The 26,384-nt window shown below is 39.3% G+C and overlaps 1 protein-coding gene across 3 annotated transcripts in view; it reads left to right on the top strand.

Moving 5' to 3' along the window:
• The window catches only part of pik3r3b (phosphoinositide-3-kinase, regulatory subunit 3b (gamma)), a 177,732-nt gene that overhangs the window by 141,946 nt on the left and 9,402 nt on the right, over positions 1 to 26,384 (top strand). The window contains exons 1-2 of one of the 3 annotated variants that reach the window (XM_059570963.1): positions 18,181 to 18,627; positions 25,912 to 26,023. In XM_059570963.1, the coding sequence (XP_059426946.1) occupies positions 18,519 to 18,627; positions 25,912 to 26,023 (221 nt within the window). In that variant the 5' untranslated portion in view covers positions 18,181 to 18,518. Of the gene's footprint in view, positions 1 to 18,180; positions 18,628 to 21,688; positions 21,836 to 25,911; positions 26,024 to 26,384 lie in introns of those variants that run through there. The other 2 variants (XM_059570964.1, XM_059570962.1) reach the window with 2 other exon arrangements.

Genomic DNA, 26,384 nt, shown 5'->3' with positions numbered 1-26,384 from the left:
AAGGCCATCTCACCAGACGAGAGCTCCCAAGGTAGGGTGTGGTATTTTTGGGTCCATCCATACATGCATAAGCATACGTACAGTATGTGGCCAAAAGAAGAGCCTTGACCCAGATAATTGTCAGTGTTAATGCAAAATTATAAAATGGGGGGAAAGCATAAAATTAGTTCAGTTAATGCCACATCAACTGTAGTAGAATTGCATTTTACCAAAATCTGTTGTTTTATCCTTTTTTGTTTTCTTTAAAAAGTTCATGCTTTTAATTTATTTATTCTGAATTGATTTCATTCAAACGCTTACTAAAATTGTGCATCAGTCATGAACAGTCTAAAGGTTGGGCTACAGAACTCTGATAATTGACAGTTTTTTTAGTTGTTGCCATTTGGTTCCTGACTCTCAAGTCATTCTCACCCACTAGAAGAGGATTCGGTGTATTGAGAAGTGCTCAAGTCAGAGAGACAGCTGGACGTGGAGCACAATGCATCTTTCAGCTTCTCTCTCCGTTAGGCCAGATTAATTCACATATTTTAATCCCATTATGGCTAACCACATCTACAAGCCTGATCACTCAAGCTTACACTGACACACTCTCTCAGTGGATATTAAAGTCCTTCTGTATTACTTCAATTTTTTTTCCAAATATTTCCTGAATATTTTTTTGAATGTGTATGCTGCTGCTAATGGCCCAAGCGGAAGAGAGACGGTTGGTGGAACGAACACTTTGAAGAACTCCTGAACCAACCTGCACTAGTTCGCTGAGGAGTTATTCTTACCCACGGTTGACCTATTGTACCTGTGGAAGATAGACCAGTCTCGAGCACAGAGACTAAAGTGGTAGTTGCTGTGTACCCAGCATCCACAAGATATTGGTGGAAATGAACTACCAATGTAATACCAAACTCTGCTACTTTGCTTTGCTTCGTAGACAGAGACTGGAAGGGCATAATCGCTAAAGCATTTACTTTCTCATGGGGTGGGGGGGCGCTTGCTGAAGTTTAAAACCATTGGTGTACCTGTAAGCCAATCACATAACGTTTGGTTATGACGTGTGTTATGCGCCGGCTCAGCCGCCTCGGCTCGAAATTCTGCTGTAAACACAGGTATGCTGCGAAAACAAAACCATTGAGCGAGTTTTGCTGCCTCCTTAATCTGATCATCCATGAGATCAACCAAAGGGGACACAATCTCAATTATCGCCTTTCCGGACTTTGGCCTCCCCAGTTTCTAACTGTCGATCAATAACAGTTGATAAATTAAACTTTTCCCAAAACCTGTCGGGAGTAGGGCCACAACATCACCTCCATTCAAAATGTGAAACAAACACTTTTCTTGTTTGGGCATCAGTAGACAAATGTAGGGAATATTCTCCACAACAGAGTGAATAGCATCCCGTGTCTCCATATCCGCTGTCGTTTTCGATTTCCCTAACCTAAACTACAATCTTAAACTTGGCGCTTACGTTTATCTTAGCGTTTGTGTTTATGATTGGACGGATCTGGGAGCTGGTTTGCTATCTCAGACTGAGTACAGAAGCAAACTAAAATTTAACAGAAGTACAAAGTCTGATGTAGTCAGGCTACAAGTACGATGGTCCAGCCCTAATTGACAAGATGACCACCTTGATGAATCAGTGTCAGTAAATAATTGTCAGTCCCAGCATTATTGGTAAACTTCCTAAGAAGGTAAATCTTGCAGATTGCAACAACTGGGGAGGTATCAGTCTACTCTCCGTCCCTGGGAAGATTTTGTGCTTGGTTCTCCTTCGACACCTCCACTTAGCAACTTATGCGCAATTGTGAGAGGAGCAGTCAAGTTTTCGAAGTGGGACATCATTGAACAAATGTTTATCCTGAGGAATATTATCGAGCAAAGCACCTAATTTCGACTGAAACCATCGATTTTACAAAGTCAAAAATAGTTTGAAGCTATGGCATTCCCTTAATATTTTACAGAACATCTACTGTGAAACCAGTTGCTTTTTTGACTACTTCCAGATTAATAATGGTATCCTCCGGGGATGCATGACCTTGCCATTCCTCTTCATCCTAACTCTAGATTTTGTCATGTGATGTGTCACCAAACCGGCCAACTATGGCTTGTTTGGGAGAGATGGTAGACAAATAGGGATCTGGTTTCAGACTACGATATCTCCCTCCTTACAGCTACCCAGCGATCCCTCAACAAGTTTAGCTGCGCATTGGAGTGCGAGGCGGTGGAGATCAGACTCTAGATCAGTGCCTCCATGAGTAAATTCCTTTGTGTCGGCTACGCCCGTATCCATGCCCCCATCCATTGTGGGACAGCAACTGCTTGAAGAAGTCAGTTACTTCATGTATGTTGGCAACATCAGCAGCTCAGTTGACCCAGACAGCAGCTCAGACAAGGACATCTCATGTTGGATTGGAAAAGCACCTGAAACAATGCGATGGCTAATACCCATCTGGAGGTCAGTGACTATTGCTTTGCAAACAAAGATTCACCTCTTAAGGTTAATTGTCATCTCGACTGCTAGTGAAATATAGAATTAATCTGCAGTGTAGGGCTGGTCCGAATATTTTTTGAGCTTCGAAGCTTCGGTAGTAATCAACACTGAATATTCAAAGCTTCGGAGGGAGGTAGCTGAACATATTCTTCTCTCTAACACCATGTCTACACCGTATGGGAGTGGCATGGCGCAATAAAATACAATATAACCTATTGTTCTGTCTACACTGAATGCAGCGCTCACGGCTGACAAATTCCCAACAGTAAACTGCTTCTGCATTCTATTTATGACATACTGACACAAATTTCAAATGATTTTCTACTGTCACTTTGTCGCGTCCTTTGTAGACAGACTTTAGCTGTACACAGGCAGGGGTTATATGCTCCAAGAATGAACACTGCACTAGTGATACAAAACACACAGCTCTGTTAAGAGCAATACTTTTAATATAGACAAATTATTATTAGGCTGGGCTACTGTTCACTCATGGGTGATTCATATTCAAGGCCGAATGAGAACCGTTTCGTGGGGGATAACAGGTGTAAAAAAAAAAAAAAGAATATTTGAATCTCAGAATTGAAAATTGAATGCCAACCCACCGAACGAATATTCTAATATTCTGGTCCAGCCCTACTGCAGTGATCACTACACTACCAAACATTTTCCAACAAAGATGCTTACATTGGATCTTAATAATTTACTATTATGACCAAATCTCCAATGAAGAAGTTCACCACAACATGGCCTCTGGCCAACATCATCATCGAATACCGCTTCTGGTTCACAGGTCACATGCTATGCTAGCAACCAGACCGCTTACCAAAGGCCACCATACTGTGGACGCCTGACCAGGGGAAATGGAAGCAAGGCCAGAAGAAGCAAACCTGGCACCTCTCATTCATTGATGATTTACATGCTGTGGACCTTTCATGGGATGAAGTGGAAGCAGCTGCTGCAGATCAACCTTGTTGGAGATTGCATGGTGCCCAATGCACCAACTGGTGCAGGAAGAACAAAGTGCTAATTAAGTTATGTGTATTATTATAATATACATTCACAAAATAAATGTATTTTCTTATGTTTCCATCTTTAGTTTAACTTGTACGGTTTAAAACATTTTGTGTCTTCAAATGTTCAAATCAAAACCAAATGGTCATTCCACTCCCAAGTTCACTATGTAGTAAGTTTTTAAAAAACATTTTGTCCTTGGGCTTATAAGAATCCCACAGTGGCAAAAACAAAAATTTACCTTTCAAGGGCACTATCACAGACACAATCTGTGGTACCTAGATTGGTACTATTTACAGTTAATAGCTTCCTGCAACATCATATATACCACAGAGAACCTTTTGAATCATTTGACATTATGAGATGTCATTCAGATGGTGCTCTGCCTTGTCTGACTGAACTTTTTAGAGCTAATAAAGACACTAGAATATTCATAGACCAGCTAACACTAAAGAGGTGAGATATAGCAGATATTTATGCAGATTATTTCAAAATAATTTACATGATGGTTTTCATGATGGTTTGACATGTAAATGCCAGAACCTGTTCTTCAAGAGGTGTGTTGGTTAGTTTGTTTATTTGCACAGGTCCAGACACTGTATATCTCACACTGCATCATGCTTGGGTTTTCTTTATTGTCAAATCACAGAGGACACTTAAAAATTCCCAGCGCATGAATAAGTCTCTTTAGCAGTTGATGTCAGGCCTCAGCAGACCCCAGTGTCATCTCGTACCAGAGCCACAGCCCCATTCGTCTTCATCAGGGAGGATAAGTGACATGGCAGTACCTTAAATAATTGACGATGTGCTCTAATGATTGGCTGCTCAGTCAACAAAGCCGAGAGTGCACTGGGTCAATGAGAGCTGTGGTGTCAGTTGTCATGCTCTGAGGTGATGTCATTGCACCAATCCCCCGTAACTCTTGAAGCAGAAAAAGACTGAGGGGTCAAACCAAATTAACTACAACTTAGTAGTTCTGCATTTCACAGTCAAATCAAAGCAACACTGATATGCAGATATGCAAAGACTAAAGTCTCAAACCCAAGGAGATATTCTTTATAAACATTAAGACTTGTCCATGTCCAATAAGATTTGCATGACACCGCCCAAATGTTCATACAAAGAAAGAAAGTATAACTTTTATTCTTGGTGTAGTATTGTTGCTGCTGCCGCTGCCATGTCGTGAAGATGCTGTGTATTTTATTGTGAAAGTGAAATTACTTTGTTTGGCGTTCCAAAAGAGGACACAACTAGAAATCAGTGGTTAAGTTGTATTTACAGCACTGTTCTAGAACCGTTTAACACAAATATACAGATGTGTGCAGCACATTTTACAGAGGACTAGGACTGTTTCCTTGGAGAGTAGCCTAGAGTTCCGTTGTTCTGACAAATAATGCTGACTCACAGCCTGTGAGTATGTTTTCATATTTAAAGAATTTGACACTGATGATTCAAATGCGAGTTTTTAGCAGTGTAGTGTAATGAAGTTCTTTAGTGGGAAGAAGGAAGTGACCAGGGTTGGCGTTGGAGACTCGTAACCAACCTACCTCATAATCGTTTATTAAAGGACACACAAAAATAAAAAGGGCGAATCCAGTGCGTTCAATAAAATAAAATAAACAATCTTTCAATCTCTTTTAATTTCTCTCCAGCCAGAGCAGTCTCTGAGTCCCCGTTTCGTCTCTCTCTCTCCCAGCATGTCTTCCAGTCTCCCTTTTAACCGGTCTCTCCAGGCCAATTACTTCAATCAGACACAGGTGTTCATCATTTTGCACTTAACCCATTTACTCACCACTGTCTCCCAATTTTCTCTCCCGCTGCAGACCTTGCTGAACCACACCCCCTCACCACAAGTAGCGTTTGTTGTTTATAATTTTTCTGATCACAAATGCAGACATGGTTTTATGTTTACGCAGCGCGATACAAAATCACAACGCATAAAAAGACACCGCATCATAGTATGGTAAGGGGCATAACATAAACACATTTCATTACACCAAATACACAAAATAATGTTCTTTTTTTAGCAACATCATGTGACCCCTTTAACCCAAATGCTGGGTTCAGCCCATTGGGTCATTTTATTGGGTTGTTTTTTTTATATTTTTTTACCAAAGTGCTGGGTTGTTATTGTTGTTTTTTTAACCAAATGCTGGGTTCCGCTTGTTGGGTCATTTTATTTATTTTATTTTTACCCAGGCGCTGGATAGTTTTTCTGTATCTAAGGCCTAGTCCACACGGACACGGGTATTTTTATAAAGAAAAGAGTTTTTCCTCCTGCGTTTAAAAAAAAAATCCCGTCCACATGAACACGCAAAAACGTGCTATCAAGCGCTGTCAAGAGCATGCCACACCAGCAGGCGGCGATATAACCCAAATTGTAAAGTCACCTTGGCCAATCAGAAGCAGTAAGCAGCGCACAATCTGACGTCAAACACAGCGGATAACGGCGCACACTCTGACGTCGCAAGGCAAAAACCCCAGTTATACTGTCCACACGACAACACTGCAACCAGCGTTTCTGAAAATGCTCACCCTGGCCGTAGTTTTCAAAAATGTTCGATTTCGGTGCCCTGAAACTGCGTTTTCGTGTGGACAAAAGGCAGAACCGCGTAAAAAAAGTCACGGTTATAAAAATACCCGTGTCCGTGTGGACAGGGCCTAAGTTGCTGGGTCATTTTAACTGTCTCCGACAAAACAGTGCAGCTTCTGAGTTACAGTCAGGGTGCAGGCTTTTTGAGACCTCTACAGGAGAGTGCATTTCAAAGCACTGCTGCCACTGATTTGGTGCACTTTTTCAGTGAAATGAAGGTTTGAATACATTTTATTTCATTTATAAAATTTTTATTGTTGTAAATTGTATTATTTTACACAACGCAAAATAAGGACGAGATGTCAGTCAGCTGTGTAAGCAGTAGTCGTTTCGCATGATGAAAATTGCCTTTTGCCTTGTATAACATAAATGGATTTTATTCATTATAGTACTGAGTTTAATTTAATTTAAAATATGTTCTTTAATCTCAGTACTGTTTGGTAATGAGCAGCTTTTAAAATCTTTCAGCTACGAGTAAAACGCAAGGCCGTGGTCTGAAGTTTGCAGCTCCCCCGTGAACAGCAGCCCTTCACTGGCTCAAATTTCAGTTGATTTAATTAAAATAACCCAGCATGGTGGGTAAAAACATGTAACCCAACCAGCTGGGTCAAAATAACAATGTATTCTGTCCAATATTTACCCACTGCTGGGTTGCCAAATAATCCAAGTTGGGTTGTTTGTAACCCAGTATTTTTCAGAGTGTGGTACTGGAAGCATGTCTTGGCCTGTTAAAAACAACTGCAAATGAAAATGCACTTTTTTTTGGTTTCGAGGGTCTTTTATCTGTTATGTCCCAAGACAGATTCATGCCCAAGCATTAGTTAACCAGCTTAACATTACCCATCTCATAAAGAACATCACAATTTGATTAAATGCAGTCGTGAATCTAATATGATGTACTCCTGCTCTTTATCTACTAATTCATGTAGACTTCAAGAATTCCCACAGCTGGTTTGGGAACACTCAACAAAACTTATGTCTCATGGCCGCTCTGTGTTTGTAATTAATGCTACAAAGCATATTAGAATTAGAATTATTTTCTCAGTTTTAGACACATAATGTCATTTGTCCACAGTAAGATCTGTAGACTGCTTGTCTTTTGATCACAACTGTGTCCATGCACATAAGCGAACCTTTCATTCAGTAATTTTTCTTCCTCCATTCCCCTTTTTCATTCAGGATAATTCAATCTAGCGATCACAAGTAAATCAATCTGCTTTCTTGCGCCTGGAGAACAAAAAGATCTCATTGGAGGAGAGAGTTGTGTCCTATGATTGCATTCACATGGTTGGATAGCTGCATACGGTCAAACTGACCTGGCACAGTGAATACAATAATTGTACATGCCTGGGGGACAAAATCATATTTGTTAAATATATTTAAAACTTTTTTTTTTCTGAATTTTTGTTGATGAATAGAAAGTTCAAAATGAAAACGTAAAGCAGAAATCTTTTGTAACATTATACATGTCTTTACTCTCAATCAATTGAATGCATTTCAATTGAATCACTGATTTTGAATATGGAGTTAAAGCAATCTTTTCCTTCTGCTAGTCACAAAGAGTTTAAAATGCACAATTAGCTACTTGCTTCATCATCTGTTAACACTGCAGTCATCAACTCTTTTCTTTCTCCCTTTGGACCCTTGAGTTGCATTGAAACATTAAGAAGACAAAGGATGTTTCTGCTTGTCAATTTTGCCTGCCACTTCAGACTCTTTACTTCATTTCACATATCTCCCTCTATCCACTTGTCACCACTCACGTTCTCCTCATCTTTCTTCTTTACCTCTTCTTAACTCTTGTGTGGTTACATCTTTTTAAAAAATATATTTAATGCAACGTATTGTATGCCTTTTTCATAAACAAATACAACCCTGCTATGCGTTAGCACTTTACAAACATACTTTAACAAAATCATACTGGCTCTTCTTCATGAATATTTCCCTGAGGTAAAGAAATCAGATTTGTAAATTTGTATTTTGCTTAGCCAGCAGCACCATGCTTTGCTTTTGTCCTACATCATTATTTCTTGCTTGTTATTTATTGTATCAACTCATAAACTATTTCACTGTGGGTCATTTTAATAACATTCCCTTCTACCCAGAAGTGCTTCATTTTCTGCAGTATGTGGTGCTGAAATCTGGATTTGCATGCTATGCAAAATGTTCTTTTTTTTTTTTAATTCTTTGAACTTGTGTGTGTACTATAGTACATGCATGGAAGAGAGAAACACAAGTGTGTTTTATGAATTTCATGGAATTCTTGTGTATCCACCTGGCTCCAATTTACAAGTCTCTTGAACAATCATATACTTCCATCTCTTAATTTGCCAATAGCACAATTGTTATGCACGGGCTGTTTGGCCTTCCAGTGATGGTGTTTTGCTTGTATATAAAAGATCCCCTCTGCGGGCTAGGATGGGGTCAGCTGCTGTTCTGTCAATGACTTCTGACCCTGATGAGGTGTACAGTCGTGGCCAAAAGTTTTGAGAATTACATAAATATTAGTTAAAAATTAAAATTAGATAAAATTTATTTTCAAAAAGTTTTCAAAAGCTTTTAGATCTTTGTTTCAGTTGTTTCTGGTATGTACTGAAATATAATAACAAGCACTTCATACATTTCAAAGGCTTTTATCGACAATTACATGACTTTTATGCAAAGAGTCAGTATTTGCAGTGTTGGCCCTTCTTTTTCAGGACCTCTGCAATTCGACTGGGCATGCTCTCAATCAACTTCTGGGCCAAATCCTGACTGATAGCAACCCCTTCTTTCATAATCACTTCTTGGAGTTTGTCAGAATTAGTGGGTTTTTGTTTGTCCGCCCCCCTCTTGAGGATTGACCACAAGTTCTCAATGGGATTAAGATCTGGGGAGTTTCCAGGCCATGGACCCAAAATTTCAACATTCTGGTCCCCGAGCCACTTAGTTATCACTTTTGCCTTATGGCATGGTGCTCCATCGTGCTGGAAAATGCATTGTTCTTCACCAAACTGTTGTTGGATTGTTGGAAGAAGTTGCTGTTGGAGGGTGTTTTGGTACCATTCTTTATTCATGGCTGTGATTTTGGGCAGAATTGTGAGTGAGCCCACTTCCTTGGATGAGAAGCAACCCCACACATGAATGGTGTCAGGATGCCTTACTGTTGGCATGACACAAGACTGATGGTAGCGCTCACCTTTTCTTATCCAGACAAGCCTTTTTCCAGATGCCCCAAACAATCGGAAATGGGCTTCATCTGAGAATATGACTTTGCCCCAGTCCTCAGCAGTCCATTCACTATACTTTCTGCAGAAGATCAATCTGTCCCTGATGTTTTTTTTGGAGAGAAGTGGCTTCTTTGCTGCCCTTCTTGACACCAGGCCATCTTCCAAAAGTCTTTGCCTCACTGTGTGTGCAGATGCGCTCACACCTGCCTGCTGCCATTCCTGAGCAAGCTCTGCAATGGTGGCACTCCGATCCCGCAGCTGAATCTTCTTTAAGAGACGATCCTGGCGCTTGCTGGACTTTCTTGGACGCCCTGAAGCCTTCTTTACAAGAAGTGAACCTCTTTCTTTGGAGTTCTTGATGATCCTATAAATTGTTGATTTAGGTGCAATCTTAGTAGCCACAATATCCTTGCCTGTGAAGCCATTTTTATGCAACGCAATGATGGCTGCATGCTATTCTTTGCAGGTCACCATGGTTAACAATGGAAGAACAATGATTTCAAGCATCACCCTCCTTTTAACATGTCAAGTCTGCCATTCTAACCCAATCAGCCTGACATAATGATCTCCAGCCTTGTGCTCGTCAACATTCTCACCTGAGTTAACAAGACGATTACTGAAATGATCTCAGCAGGTCCTTTAATGACAGCAATGAAATGCAGTGGAAAGGTTTTTTTGGGATTGAGTTAATTTTCATGGCAAAGAAGGACTATGCAATTCATCTGATCACTCTTCATAACATTCTGGAGTATATGCAAATTGCTATTATAAAAACTTAAGCAGCAACTTTTCCAATTTCCAATATTTATGTTATTCTCAAAACTCTTGGCCACGACTGTATGTGCACATTGTGTTGCTTATTAAAATATATTTGCATAGTTCAACTGTTTGTATCATGTTACTTCATGAATAATACCAAATTACCAAAGGTGGTCAGTCCACTCAAACACCCCAGACAGTTTTTAATATTTTTTTTTAGAATAAACTCTCTCTCTCTCTCTCTCTCTCTCTCTCCCTCTCTCTCTCTCTCTCTCTGTCTATATATATATATATATATATATATATATATATAGGAGAATATATGTAGTGCATTAATGGATGCATTAACTATTGGGGACTTTTTGTAAAGTGTTACCTGAACTGTTTTTATTTTGGTTTTAAACATTACGTATGCAAGTTATAATGCATCTTTTTGTGGTTTCAAACAAGGATGGGAGTCTCATTTGCATCTTTCTATTCTTCATTTGGATGCAATTCAAATGCCTAGCAACCACAACCGTGGGAGTTGAAGGCAATCAACAGTTGATACAATGACATGCGTGTGTCACTGAGTTCAGTCTTCTATCAAGGGATGAAACAGGCATCAGGTGCTGATTATAATTGTAACTAAGAGCTAGGAGAAGAGAAAGGGGGTTCATTGGATAGTTTGTTCACTTCAGCATGAAATCTCATCGGAACTCACACGGTTATAGACCAAATTAATTATGCACACAACTCTGAGATACTTGTTACAATCAAGTGATGGGATAAAACCTTTAAACGCTTACACTGAAGGGTCTTGAAGTTGTTATCCCATGAGATTTACTTTTAATAGAATAACACGACTCATATAAAGAAGTGGAAGTGATAACTTATAAACAAAAGTTTAAGAGATCAAAGTTTGATTAGTATCATAATAGGTTTCATCCCCCTCAATGCTTTATACAATTAGTATTAAAATATAGAGAATGGATGTAAATGGATTGTGTGTCATGATTTACATTACCAGTTGTTGCATTTGATCCATATCAAAGAAAAATAAGCATCTACAAAGTAGGAAAAAGGAGAGATAAATTACAAGGATAAAAAATATTAATGCAGATAAAAGAGATCTCCTGTAGCCAGGAGTCACATATCCTGTTTAGTTGCACTAGCTTTAAAACAGAAGTTATGCAACATTGAATATTTATTCATGGAAGTAGGACAGAAAAAATGGAAAAAAATAATATATATATATATAGGCCCAAGTATAAATATTGAAATGCATATATTTTAATGATCAAAGCATCATGCTAAGACCCAGAAGTGAACACATATGTGTATGGGGGAATGGGTATACAATTATAAGTTCTACGTTGCTCATGAATATTAATTATGTAACATAAAATTTGCCCAGTAGCTTTATGAGAATGGTGGAAATTCAGGCACTGGCAAATATAGTTGGTGTTATCCATAATAGGATTGAAGCTTACAACATGCACATTTGTTTACTGATGCAATTGTCTGGCAGAGGCATCTGCTTTGTCTTAAAGTTAATGTTTTATGAGGCCAGCTGCAGTCGCTTATTTACTTTGCATTGTGGCCAAGCAAAATAAAACTCTTAAAATATAATCAATGTTTCATAAAAGTGGGTGGGACAAACTGCATCCCCTTAGCATTAATGTTAGTTTATTGTTAGTTTACTTTGGCTCAGGTACATTATAAAAAAATATTACAAAGATACAACTTTTGATTTTAAGAAATGCTAGTTCCTTTTAAGTAGCTAACTAATGTTAACAAATGGAACCTAATTGTAAAGTATTACCAAAATCCAAATGTAACAACAGCAGACAGCAGAAGAATGCTTTCTGCTCCATTCATTTATTTTTAAAATTACTAAAAGATTTTTAGGTATTGAATTGAATCAAATTGAATTAATCAAAATTAAAACCAGAATCATTGTTATTTTAGATTAATCTCATTTATCAACTGTCGTGATATTTTTTTTTTTTTGACAATCACTCACAGAACATATTGAAGTAAAGCTGTAAATTTATTGCATTATATGCTACATATTTGTGTCCACAGTTAATTATTTTCTCAAAGAGCTCTTTTGAGATGAGTACTATTTAGATGTCCATTTCAGAATAACACAGATAAGCACACATACTGTTATTCTTACTATGTGACAATGGACCACAAAATGGTCATAATGGTCAATTTTTTTTAAATTGACATTTATATACCATCTGAAAGCTGATAGTACCGTAGTAAATAAGCTTTTCATTGATGTATGGTTTGTTAGGATAGGACAATATTTGGCCGAGATACAGCTATTTGAATATGTGGAATCTAAGAGTGCAATAAAATCTAAATTTTGGGAAATCGCCTTTAAAGTTGTCCAAATGAAGTTCTTAACTTTATCAAAAATTTAGTTTTTACATATTTACGGTAGGAAATCTACAAAATATCTTCATGGAACATGATATTTACTTAATTTGTTAATGATTTTTGGCATAAAAGAAAATATATAATTTTGACCAATACAATGTATTGTTGGCTGTTGCTACAAATATACCAGTGCTACTTACGACCAGGGTCACATATGTAGTCATCAGTGTTTGGAATAACGGCGTTTAAAAGAACGACGTTAGGTAACGACGTTATTTTTTCAGTAACGGGGTAATCTAACTAATTACTTTTCCCGTCGTTACAACGCCGTTAACGTTACTGAACGTTAAATGCGGTGCGTTACTAAGCATTGATTTAATATGCAATCCGAACGCACCCCTGGCTCACACAGCGAGTGAGCAGGTGGGTCAATAACGAGATAAGCGATTATGATTGGCTAAGGCAGAGTCATGTGTTTCATGGTAGCCAATCAGAGCCAGTGTTTTTACATATACGCGCCAGCGGCGCCAAACACATACAGTCACACGCACGCAACAGCTACACAGAGATTCGCAGCAGAAATGGCGAGAAAGGTGGAGATATAAGCACTACTTCAAATTCATTGTAGTCAAAGTCAAGAACATGCAAGTAATGTGTACATGTAATGTGTGACACACGCATCTACAAAGCTAGTGGCCAAAAACACTTTTCTTACAAAGAGTGCAGGATAAAACTCTTGCTGTCTGTTGACGTGCAATAAATCTCAAAAGTTATGTACGAACACCTGTCTGATCTACTTATTTCAACTGACTTGTGAAAACTGCTAAAAAAAAAAAAAATTCTTTGACATATAGCAACTTTTTTTTTATACAGTAACGCAAATAGTTACTTTCCCTGGTAACGAGTTACTTTTATTATAGAGTAATTCAGTTACTAACTCAGTTACTTTTTGGAACAAGTAGTGAGTAACTATAACTAATTACTTTTTTAAAGTAACGTTCCCAACAGTGGTAGTCATTAACTTTTTTTATTTTATTTATTTTAAAAATGTTTCATCCACTTTTATCCTAAGCAGATATTGAAAATACATCATTAGGAGGTCCTACATGAGAAGTGCTGCAATAAAAAGTTCAAGAACTGTTCAGAAAAGAACAAAAAGCTAGTAAAGTGATGTAGGTGAGACACTATGAGACCTCGGTCCTTCCTAAAGAGGCACACCTAGGTTCAGCCTCTAATCTTTTGATAGAGTCTATTCATTACTTGGCTTCTATAAGTGCAGCCTTGCCATTATGGCAAATGGTTAATCTGTTACTATTTGCTTCTCAAGTTGACACACTATCATAGCTGCAGATCTCGTTTAGCTACTTTAGTCTCGTGATAGAATGCAAAGATATCCGGTGAACCCAGCAGGTTTCCCTGGTGTTGTACTAAAAAAAAACAATGGGCTTGTTTTATTGTGACGGTTTTAGACTCTGCGGCTGGGCTAATTGCAACTTCAAACCACAGATCGAGCCTCTAATGTTCTGTTTGTTGAGTGTTTCATCTTATCATCCCTGATATTTAGTTTTAGGACTGTTTAATCATCATCGTAAGCTGTTAATTAGTCTAGGGTATGTGGAAAACGCCTGCTGATATACTATCTTTGTGTCTCGCAGACCGATCTGGCTCAGACAGGCAAGAGTTAAACAGCCCTTCCTTTATCAGCTCAACTGCAGAATGCTGAGCAATGGTGCCTGATGCCATGACAACCAGAGGGCCTTCAGAGAGAAGGGTGGCTGAGGAGTAGGCGTGTGGAAAGAAAATGATGACAAGAAAAGTAGACCCAGGAGAGAAAAGAGAGAGAGAAAGGTAGAGAGGTGAAAGAGAGGCTGATTAAAACTTGAGAACACTGTAAGAAAAGTGGCCAAGAGGTGGAGAATGACAGAGAAAGACAATGAGACAGAGGAAGGGGGCATGGGGGCGGGGATTGGCAGACGCTGACTGCTTGTTACCGAATGTCACCGGAGTATTGCATCTGTCCAAGTGGGATGCTCACATTGCAGGATGACATCACAGCAGCGCAGACTGCCTGCCACCCAGAAATGGAGATGGAGGGAGGCTTCCTCTGCCTTTGCTAGCTAATAAGCCAGTGTGCTGCTCTTTTTTTTGCAGAGTCATTAACACATCGTTGTCATTTTTGGGGCCGCTCTGTTGCACACGCACTAGCACGGCAATACTGGTGATTTATGCCTTTTCCCACACCTGAAAATTGCGCCAATTCAGGATGAGAAGTGAAGAACAAATACCAGACAGTATGCCTAATCGTTTAACTCTAATCAGAGCATACATTATCCAAGACACATGACTCCTTCTGCCGAGTGCACCCATTAGTGCAGCTTTGTGGATAAAAGAGACTAATACCTAGTCATGCTTGAAGGTGTATCCGATAATAAAGAACTACTGTTTCTATAATGTGCGTCCGGTCCTTAATGAGCTTTGTGAGTTAGTCATATGTGGTCTATATTTATCATGGATATTGCAGCAATAAAGGGATAGTCAACCAAATTGAATTTTGTAATTTAGTCACCTTCATGTTTTTCCAAACCTGTATGACAATTTTTTTCGGAATTTACAATGAATATCCTGGTCACTCCTTTCATCATAACAAGGAGTTAAATTTATGCCTGTTCTTCTTTGACTTTGAATATAGCTCACAAGCCATATGGATCACTTTTATGATTATTTTATGGTACTTTTTCATTATTTTTGAAAGCTTCAGTTCTCCTGGAGACTAACTGGACCAGAAAGTTTAACAAATATAATTCTCCCTTTGTGTTCAATGGAAGTAAAGTCATTTGGGTTTAGATTGACATGAAGGAGTAAATGATGAAAGAATTTTCATGTTTAGGTGCACTATTCCTTTAAAGAAACATCTCTAGTTGTTCTGTTCTTTTCTTTACTCTAAGTTGGCTTTGAGAGTAACAGCTTATGGCTTATTCCAGGCAGTGAGACAGTGACCGAGAGAGCAGCCTGATTTTCATGAGCTCAGCAGAAAAAACAGAAAAGGTGATCGCTCTCACTGTGTGTAATTTACAGTGGATTGAAATTAATTTCTCCCTCCATGATATCAACTGGGGAACAATGATATTGCTTCTTTCAGCTTTCATCTCCTTTATGAATTATGTATAATGCACACCAGTGGTCACACAACTGCTCTGGGTTTTGTGTGCCTCTTCAGTGCCGCCCTTATGTCTGTGTTAAATATGGAACAATGAAGCCGCCTATTTGCATCTGAACAGAAATTGTACTTTCCACTCTAGTTGTTACAGTCACAGATAAAATATGAGATGCTCACGGCTGCATTTAGTCAATACAGAAACAGCACAGTCAGGCTATTGTCACCCAGCAGGCGACTTTTATATTAGCGTGTCATTAAAATGTCCTTCCATTCACCATCCTCAAATCTACATGTCATGGATATACCTTTAAAACTTCCTTAACCCTTCTTATTCTTTAAACAGGATTTGGCATCGCTTAGCTGGGTCTTGTAGTCAGGCAGATTAAAATCTCTTTCTGTTAGTCATGCCTGGCTTAATCGGAGAAAAGAGTGTGAAATAATAAATCTTGCTGGAATAGTGTGAAACATCAGCTAGCAAACATTAAAAAATGCTAAAGACATTAACTTGATGGCAAAAATAGGTGAATATAAGTTATATATGCAAATGGAAATTTATTTCAAAGTTTTGTGGCTTTTTATTTCAATGTGTATTAGCCTTAAGGCTAACTATATGCTAGTCTACTCCTAAACAGTGATAAATAATAAACTTATAACACATGCTTTTAAATTTTACATGCTGAAATGCTGATGACTCATCCAGCACTACACAGATAGTGTATTCATTCTTATTCTCATGATCTTGAGAATAAGCATGTCTTGGTTAAGTACATTTATTATTTAAACCACAGAGAAGACCAGGTTTTTAGCTAGCTGGGTATACATTTCTCTGTAATACAATTAATAATTTGGAACCAAACATTTGATTTTAATGTTGGCATTCACCACGTCTTGGTTCATAGATACTCACCATGGTAATTAATTAAAGTTTGCAGTGCACATAGTTGGCAAGATCTTTTCCTTTGTAATTCGCACATCTTGGGACAGCCAGATCTGAATACCCTACAGACATACCATAGAAACACTGTTAGCATTTAGCTCACTGTCCAATAAGAGCAAAGGCATGGACCAATAACAAGCCGCAGTTGGTTGTGCATTAAGGTTTCTAAGGCACACACACTTTTCTGACACTCAAATCCCCACAGTCACGTGTGTCTTTCTCCAGTGTTGCAGAGGTAGCTAGCAATACACTTTAGTCCAAACCAGACAATCTTAGTCTCAAAAACAGAGTGACCTCAAATAAATGCATCAGTCTTGAATTTACTGCTCGTATGGACATAATTTACATGGTGCTGTGTCATTTATTACTTGCTTAGTATGCATTGGGTGTAAGTGATTAATATTTTCCCACAGCTTTTTATGGATTACCGTGACTGTTCGGTTGCTTGTCATTGTTTTGGATCCATCTGCTCATGCTGGACTGAAGCATGGACAGTGACAATTAAGCAAGTTTGACACAGTTGACAAGGACAGCCTTTGTCAGGCACGAGCCATCTGGAGGTTGCTCCCTGTCCGCAAACATTGTGATCCTATTTTTCGCTCTGGCCATAGAGGGACATTCTCCCTCTTGATGGATAGATCACATATATGAGAACAGAGGGGACTGAAAGAGGCGTACAGGAAGACAGATTGCCATCCACAAGATAATTGTTCCTAAAGCAGACCACCAACCTGCATTAATGAGATGTACATACAGAAGAAATCCTGAAGCACAGGCAACAGTTAGGCAACAATGCCTGGAGGAAGTTCAGTATTTTTCTCAATATTTTATTTTTTAAACTTATAAGACTGACGGACTCAACACATACATAGGCCAGTGTATTGGTGTTTTATTGAAAATGTTTTTTTATTATTATTATTATTTCTTAGTTAATTATTTTATTAGCATGTGTGTTCTTTGTTTCATTAACACAAATGTCAGATTGACCAGGATACATTCCAGTTTGTATTTCCAAACATAGATGCCCATAATGAGCGGCTGTTTCTCTTATTATGATGCTTCTAATATTTACAGATATGCACAGTCAATATCTCTAATCAACATGCTGTCTTTTACATAGAATATAGCATCAAAATCATTACTTCCTCTAAACCAAACGCTGTTCTCTCCATCAGTTTTGTACCTCATAGTAACGGTTCGACCAATAGAATGTCGACTTCCGCTCTCCGAGAAAGTTCATTGGATCATGAGAAACACGCGGCTGCAAATAATGTACAAACTCCGACTTTGGCAACTAGTTGAGAGAGCCGTGCAGTCTGATTGGCTCCCAAATCTGGAGCGTGCGTGCTCCACAGCACCTACAGAGCCAGTGATCCGTTTTAAAGCGAGTCCATTTCGTGCCGGTGAGGGGGTGCAGAAAAATGATGTCACTTGTGAATGAAACGACACCGTAACAGACAGCGCAATGAGAATAAATAACTACAAACTCGACCTTCTTTTCGTGTTTTTAATTATTTCTCATATGTATCAGTCGCTAATGCACGAATGCACGAGTAGAGTAATTAGCCCCCCCCGTGTCGGTTAGAACACCCCCCCCCCATAACGTGCGCACCGAATGGACTCGTCCTCATGAAGTGAAAGGGCCAGTAGACCTGGGGAGCTGATTGAAATGAAGACTACTGTTTCGTTATGGTAGGACGGGGTGGATTGTAGAGCTGGTATCTACTTTCTGTTCTGTCGGACTGTTAAGAGTTTTATATATATATATATATATGTATATATATATAAAATGCTCTCTCAAGTGATATCGGATGAGGGAAGCCTGGTGCTTTGACAGCTTTCATGACACGCAGTTACTCTGAAGCAGGCATTCAGACTGTTAAAGTTGAGCTCTCCGTTCAGTCAGACGAGCTTTTTATGTTTCTTTCATTCGTCTGTGTTGCAAATCTGATTTTTCTCAGTTTGGTGAGAGCCTAGTCGATCACCAGAAGACTCAGACCATGTACAATACAGTGTGGAATACGGAGAAAGAAGATGACGACTGGAGAGACGTGATGATGCCCTATTCCACTGAATTAATATTTTACATTGAGATGGACCAGCCGCCAGGTACAGATAAAACAATTACGTTAATCTAACAGCTCGCTTAGTTCACCCCGATAATGTACATTTTGTCTTTTCCTTACTCTAACATTGATACAAACCTGTAACGTTATGACTTTTTTTATCTCCTCCATGAAGCACAAAAGGTTAGGAGACCGACAGCCCCAGTCACCATTTACTCTGTGTAAGCTTTTTTTCATAGTGAAAATGAATGGTGACTCAGATGTCATTTTGCAGATCACCTTTTGTGTTTCATGAAAAAATGAATTTCAGCGTATTTAACATTTAACATTACACAGTCTCATTATCTGACATTGCAGTCATGTTTGCTTAAACTATTAGAACTTGCGCCTCTAAGTTAGTTGAAATGAATTTTATTTTAATGTTACGTACAGCAAACGTTAGTCACGTATGCCTGGTATTTAAAATTCCCACTCGGTTCTTCTACAAAAAAAAATAATAATAATTTCGCCATTTTAAAATCCTTCATTTTCTGTCAGCTTGTCAGTAAAATGTGCCTTAATCGTACTTATAAATGCAGTGTCTGTATTAACATTATCGTGTACATTTTAAATGCATCATAACCGAGTTATCACTCAGACAGGGGAGCCATATTAAAGCCTCTTTCTCCCTGAAGAGAGTGCAACAGTCTACATTTATTTTAAAGTAATAGTTCAATTCAATACGAAAATTCTGTCATTTAGTCACCCTCTTTTTATATCAAATATGTATTATTATTTGTTGTTTGTTTTTTCAGTAGAACACAAAATTAGTTTAGTTAGTGTGTTTGTCTCCATTCACTTTTTCATACAATAAAAGTTAATGGTGAATGAGATGTCATTTTGAATATCTCCTTGTGGGTGAACAATCTCTTAAGGACCAGAGTAAAGCTCTCTGTATATATCTAGTAATATTATAATTTTGTATGTCATTTGGACATGTAAATGGTTAAATGAAAATCTTTATAGACAGATTGTGTTACAGGTCCTGCTGTAGTCTTTCAGTTTTTGCTCAGGAGATTTCAATGTTTTGCATGGCTTACCACAAATGGTGTTGATATGCAGAATGTGGAGAGATCAAAATGCACTCTATGAAATGGTTTGACACCTTAAGTGGTGTTATGCAGGATCTGCTCCTGAGCCGTTTTTTTTTTTTGCAAATAGGGACTATATTACATGTAGAGCAGTGAAGTCACAGAATTATATATGTTGAAAGCTCTTCAGTGGTCTTTCGGGGTTGTTTCCCAGCTTTCTGAATGTTTTTTGGTGTTCTACGCTCCTTATTCAAATTCAGTCCCATTCATGTGTCATCTATTAAGCTCTGACACCATTTTATTGCCATTAACAATGATGTCATAGACTAGAAACTGGATCCCATTCAGAAGTCACAGGCATAGTTGACAATGGGTCGTTAATTTGTGTCGTTAATTCCTGAAAAAGAGACGGATGACACTTTTGGAAGCGTGAAATGTGAATGGAATGGGAAAAGAGACTGTTTGACAGTTGTGCATGAGGCCGTTACTTTCGTGTGATCATTGTGAGGGGTTTTAAGACAAACTGTGTGTAATGCTAAAGCACAAAACATATTTTGTGATTAATTTCATGTCTGTAACATTTTAGCAAGGTTGCTGGTGGTGGTATCTTTATGTATCCGCATACAGTTAACTGTTTCTTGGTCCAAATGCAGCCTTATTCTAAGAGTGGGCAGAATGAATCATTTTATTACGTTTTCTTTTTTCTTTGTGTTGTTTAGAGGCCGTTCTGTTCTAACCTCCTCGTTTCTTATAAAATGAGCTGTGGTGGACTTGACGGATCTGGCAAGCCGGATTCTGGCTTGAATAGCCCTTCAATTGCTCTGCCACGGGGATGAATGAGCACAGCACCGTGTGATCAACCCACACATTAATCTTATCTTTCATTATGTGCCAATGCACACAGGTTTATCAGATTTCTCCTTTTTCCTATCCGGCCGTATGTCCCCATGTACTGTCAATAGCCTCACATTGACTTATCATCTGCTTCTTCCTCAACTCGTGGCACTTCGTCTCCGAGACGCTGTTAGAGAGGCACTGCGGGATATTGTAATCCGCCTGGCCCGAGAGAAGATGGGTTGATTAGAAAGAGTGACACGGAAAGGAAAGAAACTGAAAGAGGTTCCTGTGCAGATGTTCATTAGAATATTTATTACAGCTGAATTGAGATGTGAAAGGCTCCGAGGTATGGCCCTGTATGTGCGTGCGTCTGCAAACAAGCAAGCAACCGCTTTGTTCCATTGCAGTGTCCAATGAGCACAGGTGCCACGCCGCCCCCAGGGGAAAGTTGGCCCCTGTCTCTTATAGGGCCAGTGATGTGTGAGTGTAATAAAGGATGCCAGAGCAGTGCGCACTGGCTGGACAACAAAAGTGCAGCAACACCAAAGGGAAAGTCAGCTTCTAACATCCCTTAAGGGGCATTCGTATGACATAAGGGATGGAAAGTCAATCTTTTCTTGATACATTGTTCTTTCTTTGTTCCGTGCTTTTATTTTTTAGCTTGTTCTCTCTTGAATGTATTTGAGCTTGTTCATTCATAAATGTCCATATAATATAGATATTATATTGAGGAAGCAGGGTTTTCTTTAACAGAATGTGAAAACAGCATTTTTTTTCTCTGTACCTATAGGCATATGTGCACAGCAATACAATACATGTATATGTAAAATAAATATACATTTTATATATTAGTTAATAAATAAATTAATAAGTGTTTAGGCAACCAGCACACCTTTAGCATCTGGTAATCTTACGTTTCTAGCTAAGCCGCTGTGAAGCGGTGCGATGCATGTGTCCCGGTTTGTGTTCACCTCAGCGTTTGTTAGCGTCTTTGCCTTGTCTCTCTCGGGGAGCAGATCTTCCCCCCTCCTACATCATTCCCCAGAGCTTTCCGCTCTCTCTTTCTCTGTCTCATATGGTTGTGTCCACCTCCCCTCCTGCTTTCTCATTGGCTGCTGCCGACTTCTCCATTGAGAGGGTTTGTTAAGACAGCAGTGTCTGAATTTAGGAGCAGGGATTTTCCTTCTGGCTTTAGTCTGAAAGGCAGAGCGAGTGAGGGAGGGTGGAGAGAAAGCGAGAGCGAATGGGAGAGAGAGAGGGAAAGAGAGAATAAGAGGACTCGTGTCACAGACAGCTGAGTGCAGGCTGTATACATGCAGCTCAAAAAGGATCCCGAGGAGGACGGTAAGGGAGACACCATTCTTTTTTTTCTTCTGATTTTTCACGGTCACTGTCTTTGCTTTCGTCTTTTCTGTCTTATGGCTATTGTAACGCTCTGAACAGGCTGTCAGGGGAGCACAATGACAATTAGTGTTTGTCCTATTGTGTGGGAAGTGTCCTGGATCTTGTATGAATGGAAACACGCGCTGTTGTCAACATGAATTAATGTAAGAACCATGCTTTTTTCAGGATGTGGAATCCTTGATAGGTATACTTCATTTTTCTTGTTTTGTGATTTTATTTTATTAAAAAAATAATTTGAAGACAGTTTAAGAGTTCGACTTCAAGGATTGTCTTTTAGTCATTCATTAGTAGCGGATGGTGACAGTGCATCATGATGATATGTGCGCAGAGCACGTATGGTTTCACATGAGATTGTGAGGGTCCCCTATGGACTATTTAATCCACCCATGTGCTTAGTGACACTTTTAATTCATTCCCCCTGGATCGGGACGTGGCAGCCCTCGCCTGCTGCTCCCCTCAATGGCACTGTCATCACTCTCTGCCACATTCTTTTTCTCATGCTAATGCACCCTTAATTTGTAAATACAAACCCTAAATTAAACTATTTTGTGTGTGTGAGGCCAGTCTATGTTTGTGTTTGTACCGTTGTGTTCAACGTACTGTTGCTTTATCTGCTCCATCACCTGTAGAACCAGAAGTTTGTTCTTGTCATGTCTTTTTGTTACTGTGCACAAGAGCATGGCAGAACAATGACCTCTGGAGATGATGTTCTGAGCTGCATGTTGTCATTTGAATTTGTTTCCTAAACAATGGACTGCTTGGTCGCAGATCGCCATAGGCTTTACCTATAGATGTATAGCTTTCTTTGTTCAGACTTGCGCAGCTCTGCAGCGCTGCATTGCCACTCACTCCTTCTCATTCTTTCAATACTACATCCTAGTCACTTTCTTTTTCTCACATTTCCCTTTTCATCTTTCATTAAAAGTTTATTTAGAAAATATAATTATTTAGAAATTCTAAAATATCATCTTACAATTTATTAAAAACATTTTTCCCCTAATTTATTGATTTTGCTTTAATTATGAAGCATCCTGGGCTAGTTTACTGTTGTAGAAATGTAAACGAAATCTTTTCACTTTTGTTATTTAAATTGACCCCCTTTGTTTGTTCAGTTCTGCCATAAATTATGATCGTAATTAGTTTGAATCAGTGAATGGTAGCTTTAAAAATGACTGCGTTCTGCGACTCTGTGGACTTTCCATTGTGTGCCCCCCAGCTGCGATATCTCTGACAGTAACACAGATGGGGTGACTGCTGTAATGAGATCACCTAGTCGCATCTCTGCCACTTTCTTGCTCTGTTTCCTTCCGTTTTCCATGTTCTTTTTTTATGCTCACACCCCATCACCGCTCACAAAGATAACCGTGTGTGTGTGTGTGTGTGTAGGATGAAGGTGGTCACACACTTACAGAAAGAGCTGACAGTGGAAAACTGGTAGGCAGGAATTTGAGGTTTCAGCTGGGCTTGTGCACCTGCCTTTTGGCTGCAGTAAAGAGCGAGTGAGAAAAAGGGGGGTCATTTCCCTTTCTGGTGGAAGCCTGCTACTGTAGCTCTGAAAGGGGCTTTGTGACTAAATTAAATATTAGGCTGAAATATATGCTACAGGCATTTATTTATATATAGAAATTTGTGTGTTAGTATCGAATAGTGAGAGATTGAATCTCAGTTTATTGCGTCTCTAAATTACATTAGGGAGTGGAGGTGAGTGAGCAAATGTAATATTAATATGGTGATTATTGTGTTGGCGTAGGGGGAACAGAAGGTTATACATTGTCAAATGACTCTTCATAAGCTGCTATGCTGCTCAAACAGTCCCCTACCAGGTGGTGAACACTATATTTAAGTAAATTCTTTGAGGAAAATGTTCATTTTCCATTCAAGGCATTTGGCTGATCTTCTCTCAGAACAACTGAAATGTAGGAATAATGTGTGTGCACCTGCAGGAGCAGAGTTTGGGTGGGTATGTGTCCGTTAGCCTGGCTTTGCTTTGACTGGTTGAGGCCGCTCACCCCACCAGTGGGCCAGTGGAGGGAGGAGTTGTTACTGTGCCTGGGTCTCTGACTACACACATGCATTCTCACTCCAAAAACCACCACTGCTTTTAATTAATGACACCATCAAAGAAAGCCATTCACACACTTCTCTTCCCCCACACCGAAACTTTGAAGAATCATAAAGATCTTCAATCCACAAATGTTTGCAATGTCAGGAAGTAATAAAACTTCAGTGAAAACTAGACATAAAAAGTACTGAAATGGCAACACAAGAAAGTATCTTTCTCTCTCTCTCTTTCTTCAGAGAGTCTTCATCTCCTCTCTGATCTTTAACGATTTTATCATTATTTCTTATTAAAGGAGCAAGTTGTGTGCGGAGCAGTGTGCTATTCATTGGCTGTAGTGTGCATTGCATGTCCCTCTGGGCTTTTCTTTCTGTGACTCACCTCCGGTGTAATGAACTTTAGTCTTGCCTCTCTTCATTCGCATACCAGATAGAAGTTTCTTTGGCTAGAAGGGCCCCCAGGGGTTTCTAGAATCAGCTTGGGCTTTTATGACATCCGTATGTTCACTTGCCCCATGCCTTCTCCATTTCCTAATGCAGCAGACCACTCCCCCTCCCCTGTCCTGTCATAGATATACACCCGCTCTCACGCAGCCTTGTCTCTGCCAGGCTGAGGAAAGGTGGGTGAAACGTAACTTTTTTTTATAATGATGTGGCATTTGAATTCATTATGGCAATAATCTGCATGAGCCCCGTCCTCCCTAAACAGTCTGCTAGTACTGCTTGGAGCATGTCTTTGGTTTCACTTAAAAGCTTTCGGAATAAACCTATGCATTGAGAACGGAGTGGTCCGTTGCTGTTTCAAGGCCCCTGTTGCCTTGTTTCATCTATGTCGAGGGGAGGTTAGTTTGGCTTGGCGTTAGGTGCAAGGCTTGAACACTATGTCTCTGTACATTTCAGACGGAGTTGCAGCCTTCAGGTTTTTTTTTTTTTGTCTCAGACTAGTATTTGCCTACTGCAGTCTGGTCTTGAAGGTTTCCCTGAAGTACTTAAAAACAAAAACACGTGTACACCTTGTTTAGAGCAGCTGCCGTTGCATCCCTAGATTCATCTAGTCTTGTTGGAAATTGTGTAATTCTAGATTCAAGTTTAGTTTTGGCTCAAAGGTTGAAAAATTCACATCAGGAGATTAGACATGAGAATGCATGCAGTGAAGACTCAGCACATACCCTCTCAGCACATACCCTCTCAGCGAGCACTGCGTGGCTGAGCAGCACGTTCTGGTGACCCCTGACCTACAATATAGCAAGAACATAGTCAGCGTTAGCTTTCCAGCGTGCTTTTGCAGCAGCTGTTGTTTGCTTTTGCTGCCAACAAAGGAAGCATATCTCTCAAAGGAAAGAAACCTGTTCAAAACATATTCAGCAAGTAGAAGAAAAGCAAGAGTAGCAGAGAACGTCATTTGTTTTTTGTTTACACTTTCGCTTGGACTGAACAGGAATATGTTGTTGTTGCATTTTCCTTGAAAACTGATCTTTTGCATTTTCAGTGGAAATCATTTTTGCAATTTCCAAAGCAAGCTCGTCTAACTAAGGATGATGTGAAAGGAGAGTACCGAAAGGCCATCTATGGGAAAATGAAGGGCTAAATGTCAATAGTTAATTCTGGGCAGAAACCTTACTACTATTCGACTGTCAGTACTACAAGTACTCGCAAACTCTTAAAAGACAAAAAACACTATCCCAACGCAATGCAGGTTTTTTTTTTTTTTTTAACTATATTGTATTCCTACCATTTTTGAATTTTTGCAAGTTGAAATTTGAATTCTCTCAGCAACTTAATGTTACTCATGAAGATTAACAACACATCCATTTGTTAACATGACGTCCGCTTAGTTTATTCTTTAAAAAGATTAGGTTTTCATCTGTAAGGTTACAACACCGACTTCATATTTCTAGGATTGCTCATGAGGTTAGAAGACTTTCCACTAAAATAAATCTTTCTCATTTCTTCTGCAGCTCTTCCTCCCAAGCCAACAAAACCCATGACACCAGTAAATGGCAACAGTGTGAAAGAAGCCGCCAGCGGCTCATTGCAAGAAGCAGAATGGTACTGGGGAGACATATCAAGGTAAGAGTCACTTGACGCTAGACTGACTTCATTTCTCACTTGATTGGATTTCTGTCTGTTCTGCTCTGAAAATCTTTCCTCATGCCAGTTAGCTCATAAGTGTGTCTGCCCTCATCACGTGGTGGACACGTACGGCAGTGTGCAAGTCAGGTGATAGTTGGCCAGTACAGTCATAAGACTGCATTTGGATCAGATGAAAAGTTCTCTGGGTTGTTACTTGACTGTTGTGAGATGTCAGATCTTCCCATTCCTCCACCTGATGGCTTCCAAGTTGGTAGCCTGTGGTGGAGTCAGCTCTGGAGTGTCATATTGCTCTTTCAGCTGCTCTGCAAACTTTTTTTTTTTCTTTCTTTATGTGAGC

The sequence above is a fragment of the Carassius carassius genome, chromosome 17 (genome assembly GCF_963082965.1).
Source record: "Carassius carassius chromosome 17, fCarCar2.1, whole genome shotgun sequence".
Lineage (NCBI taxonomy): Eukaryota > Metazoa > Chordata > Actinopteri > Cypriniformes > Cyprinidae > Carassius > Carassius carassius.
This window is presented reverse-complemented; position numbering and strand designations above follow the sequence as displayed.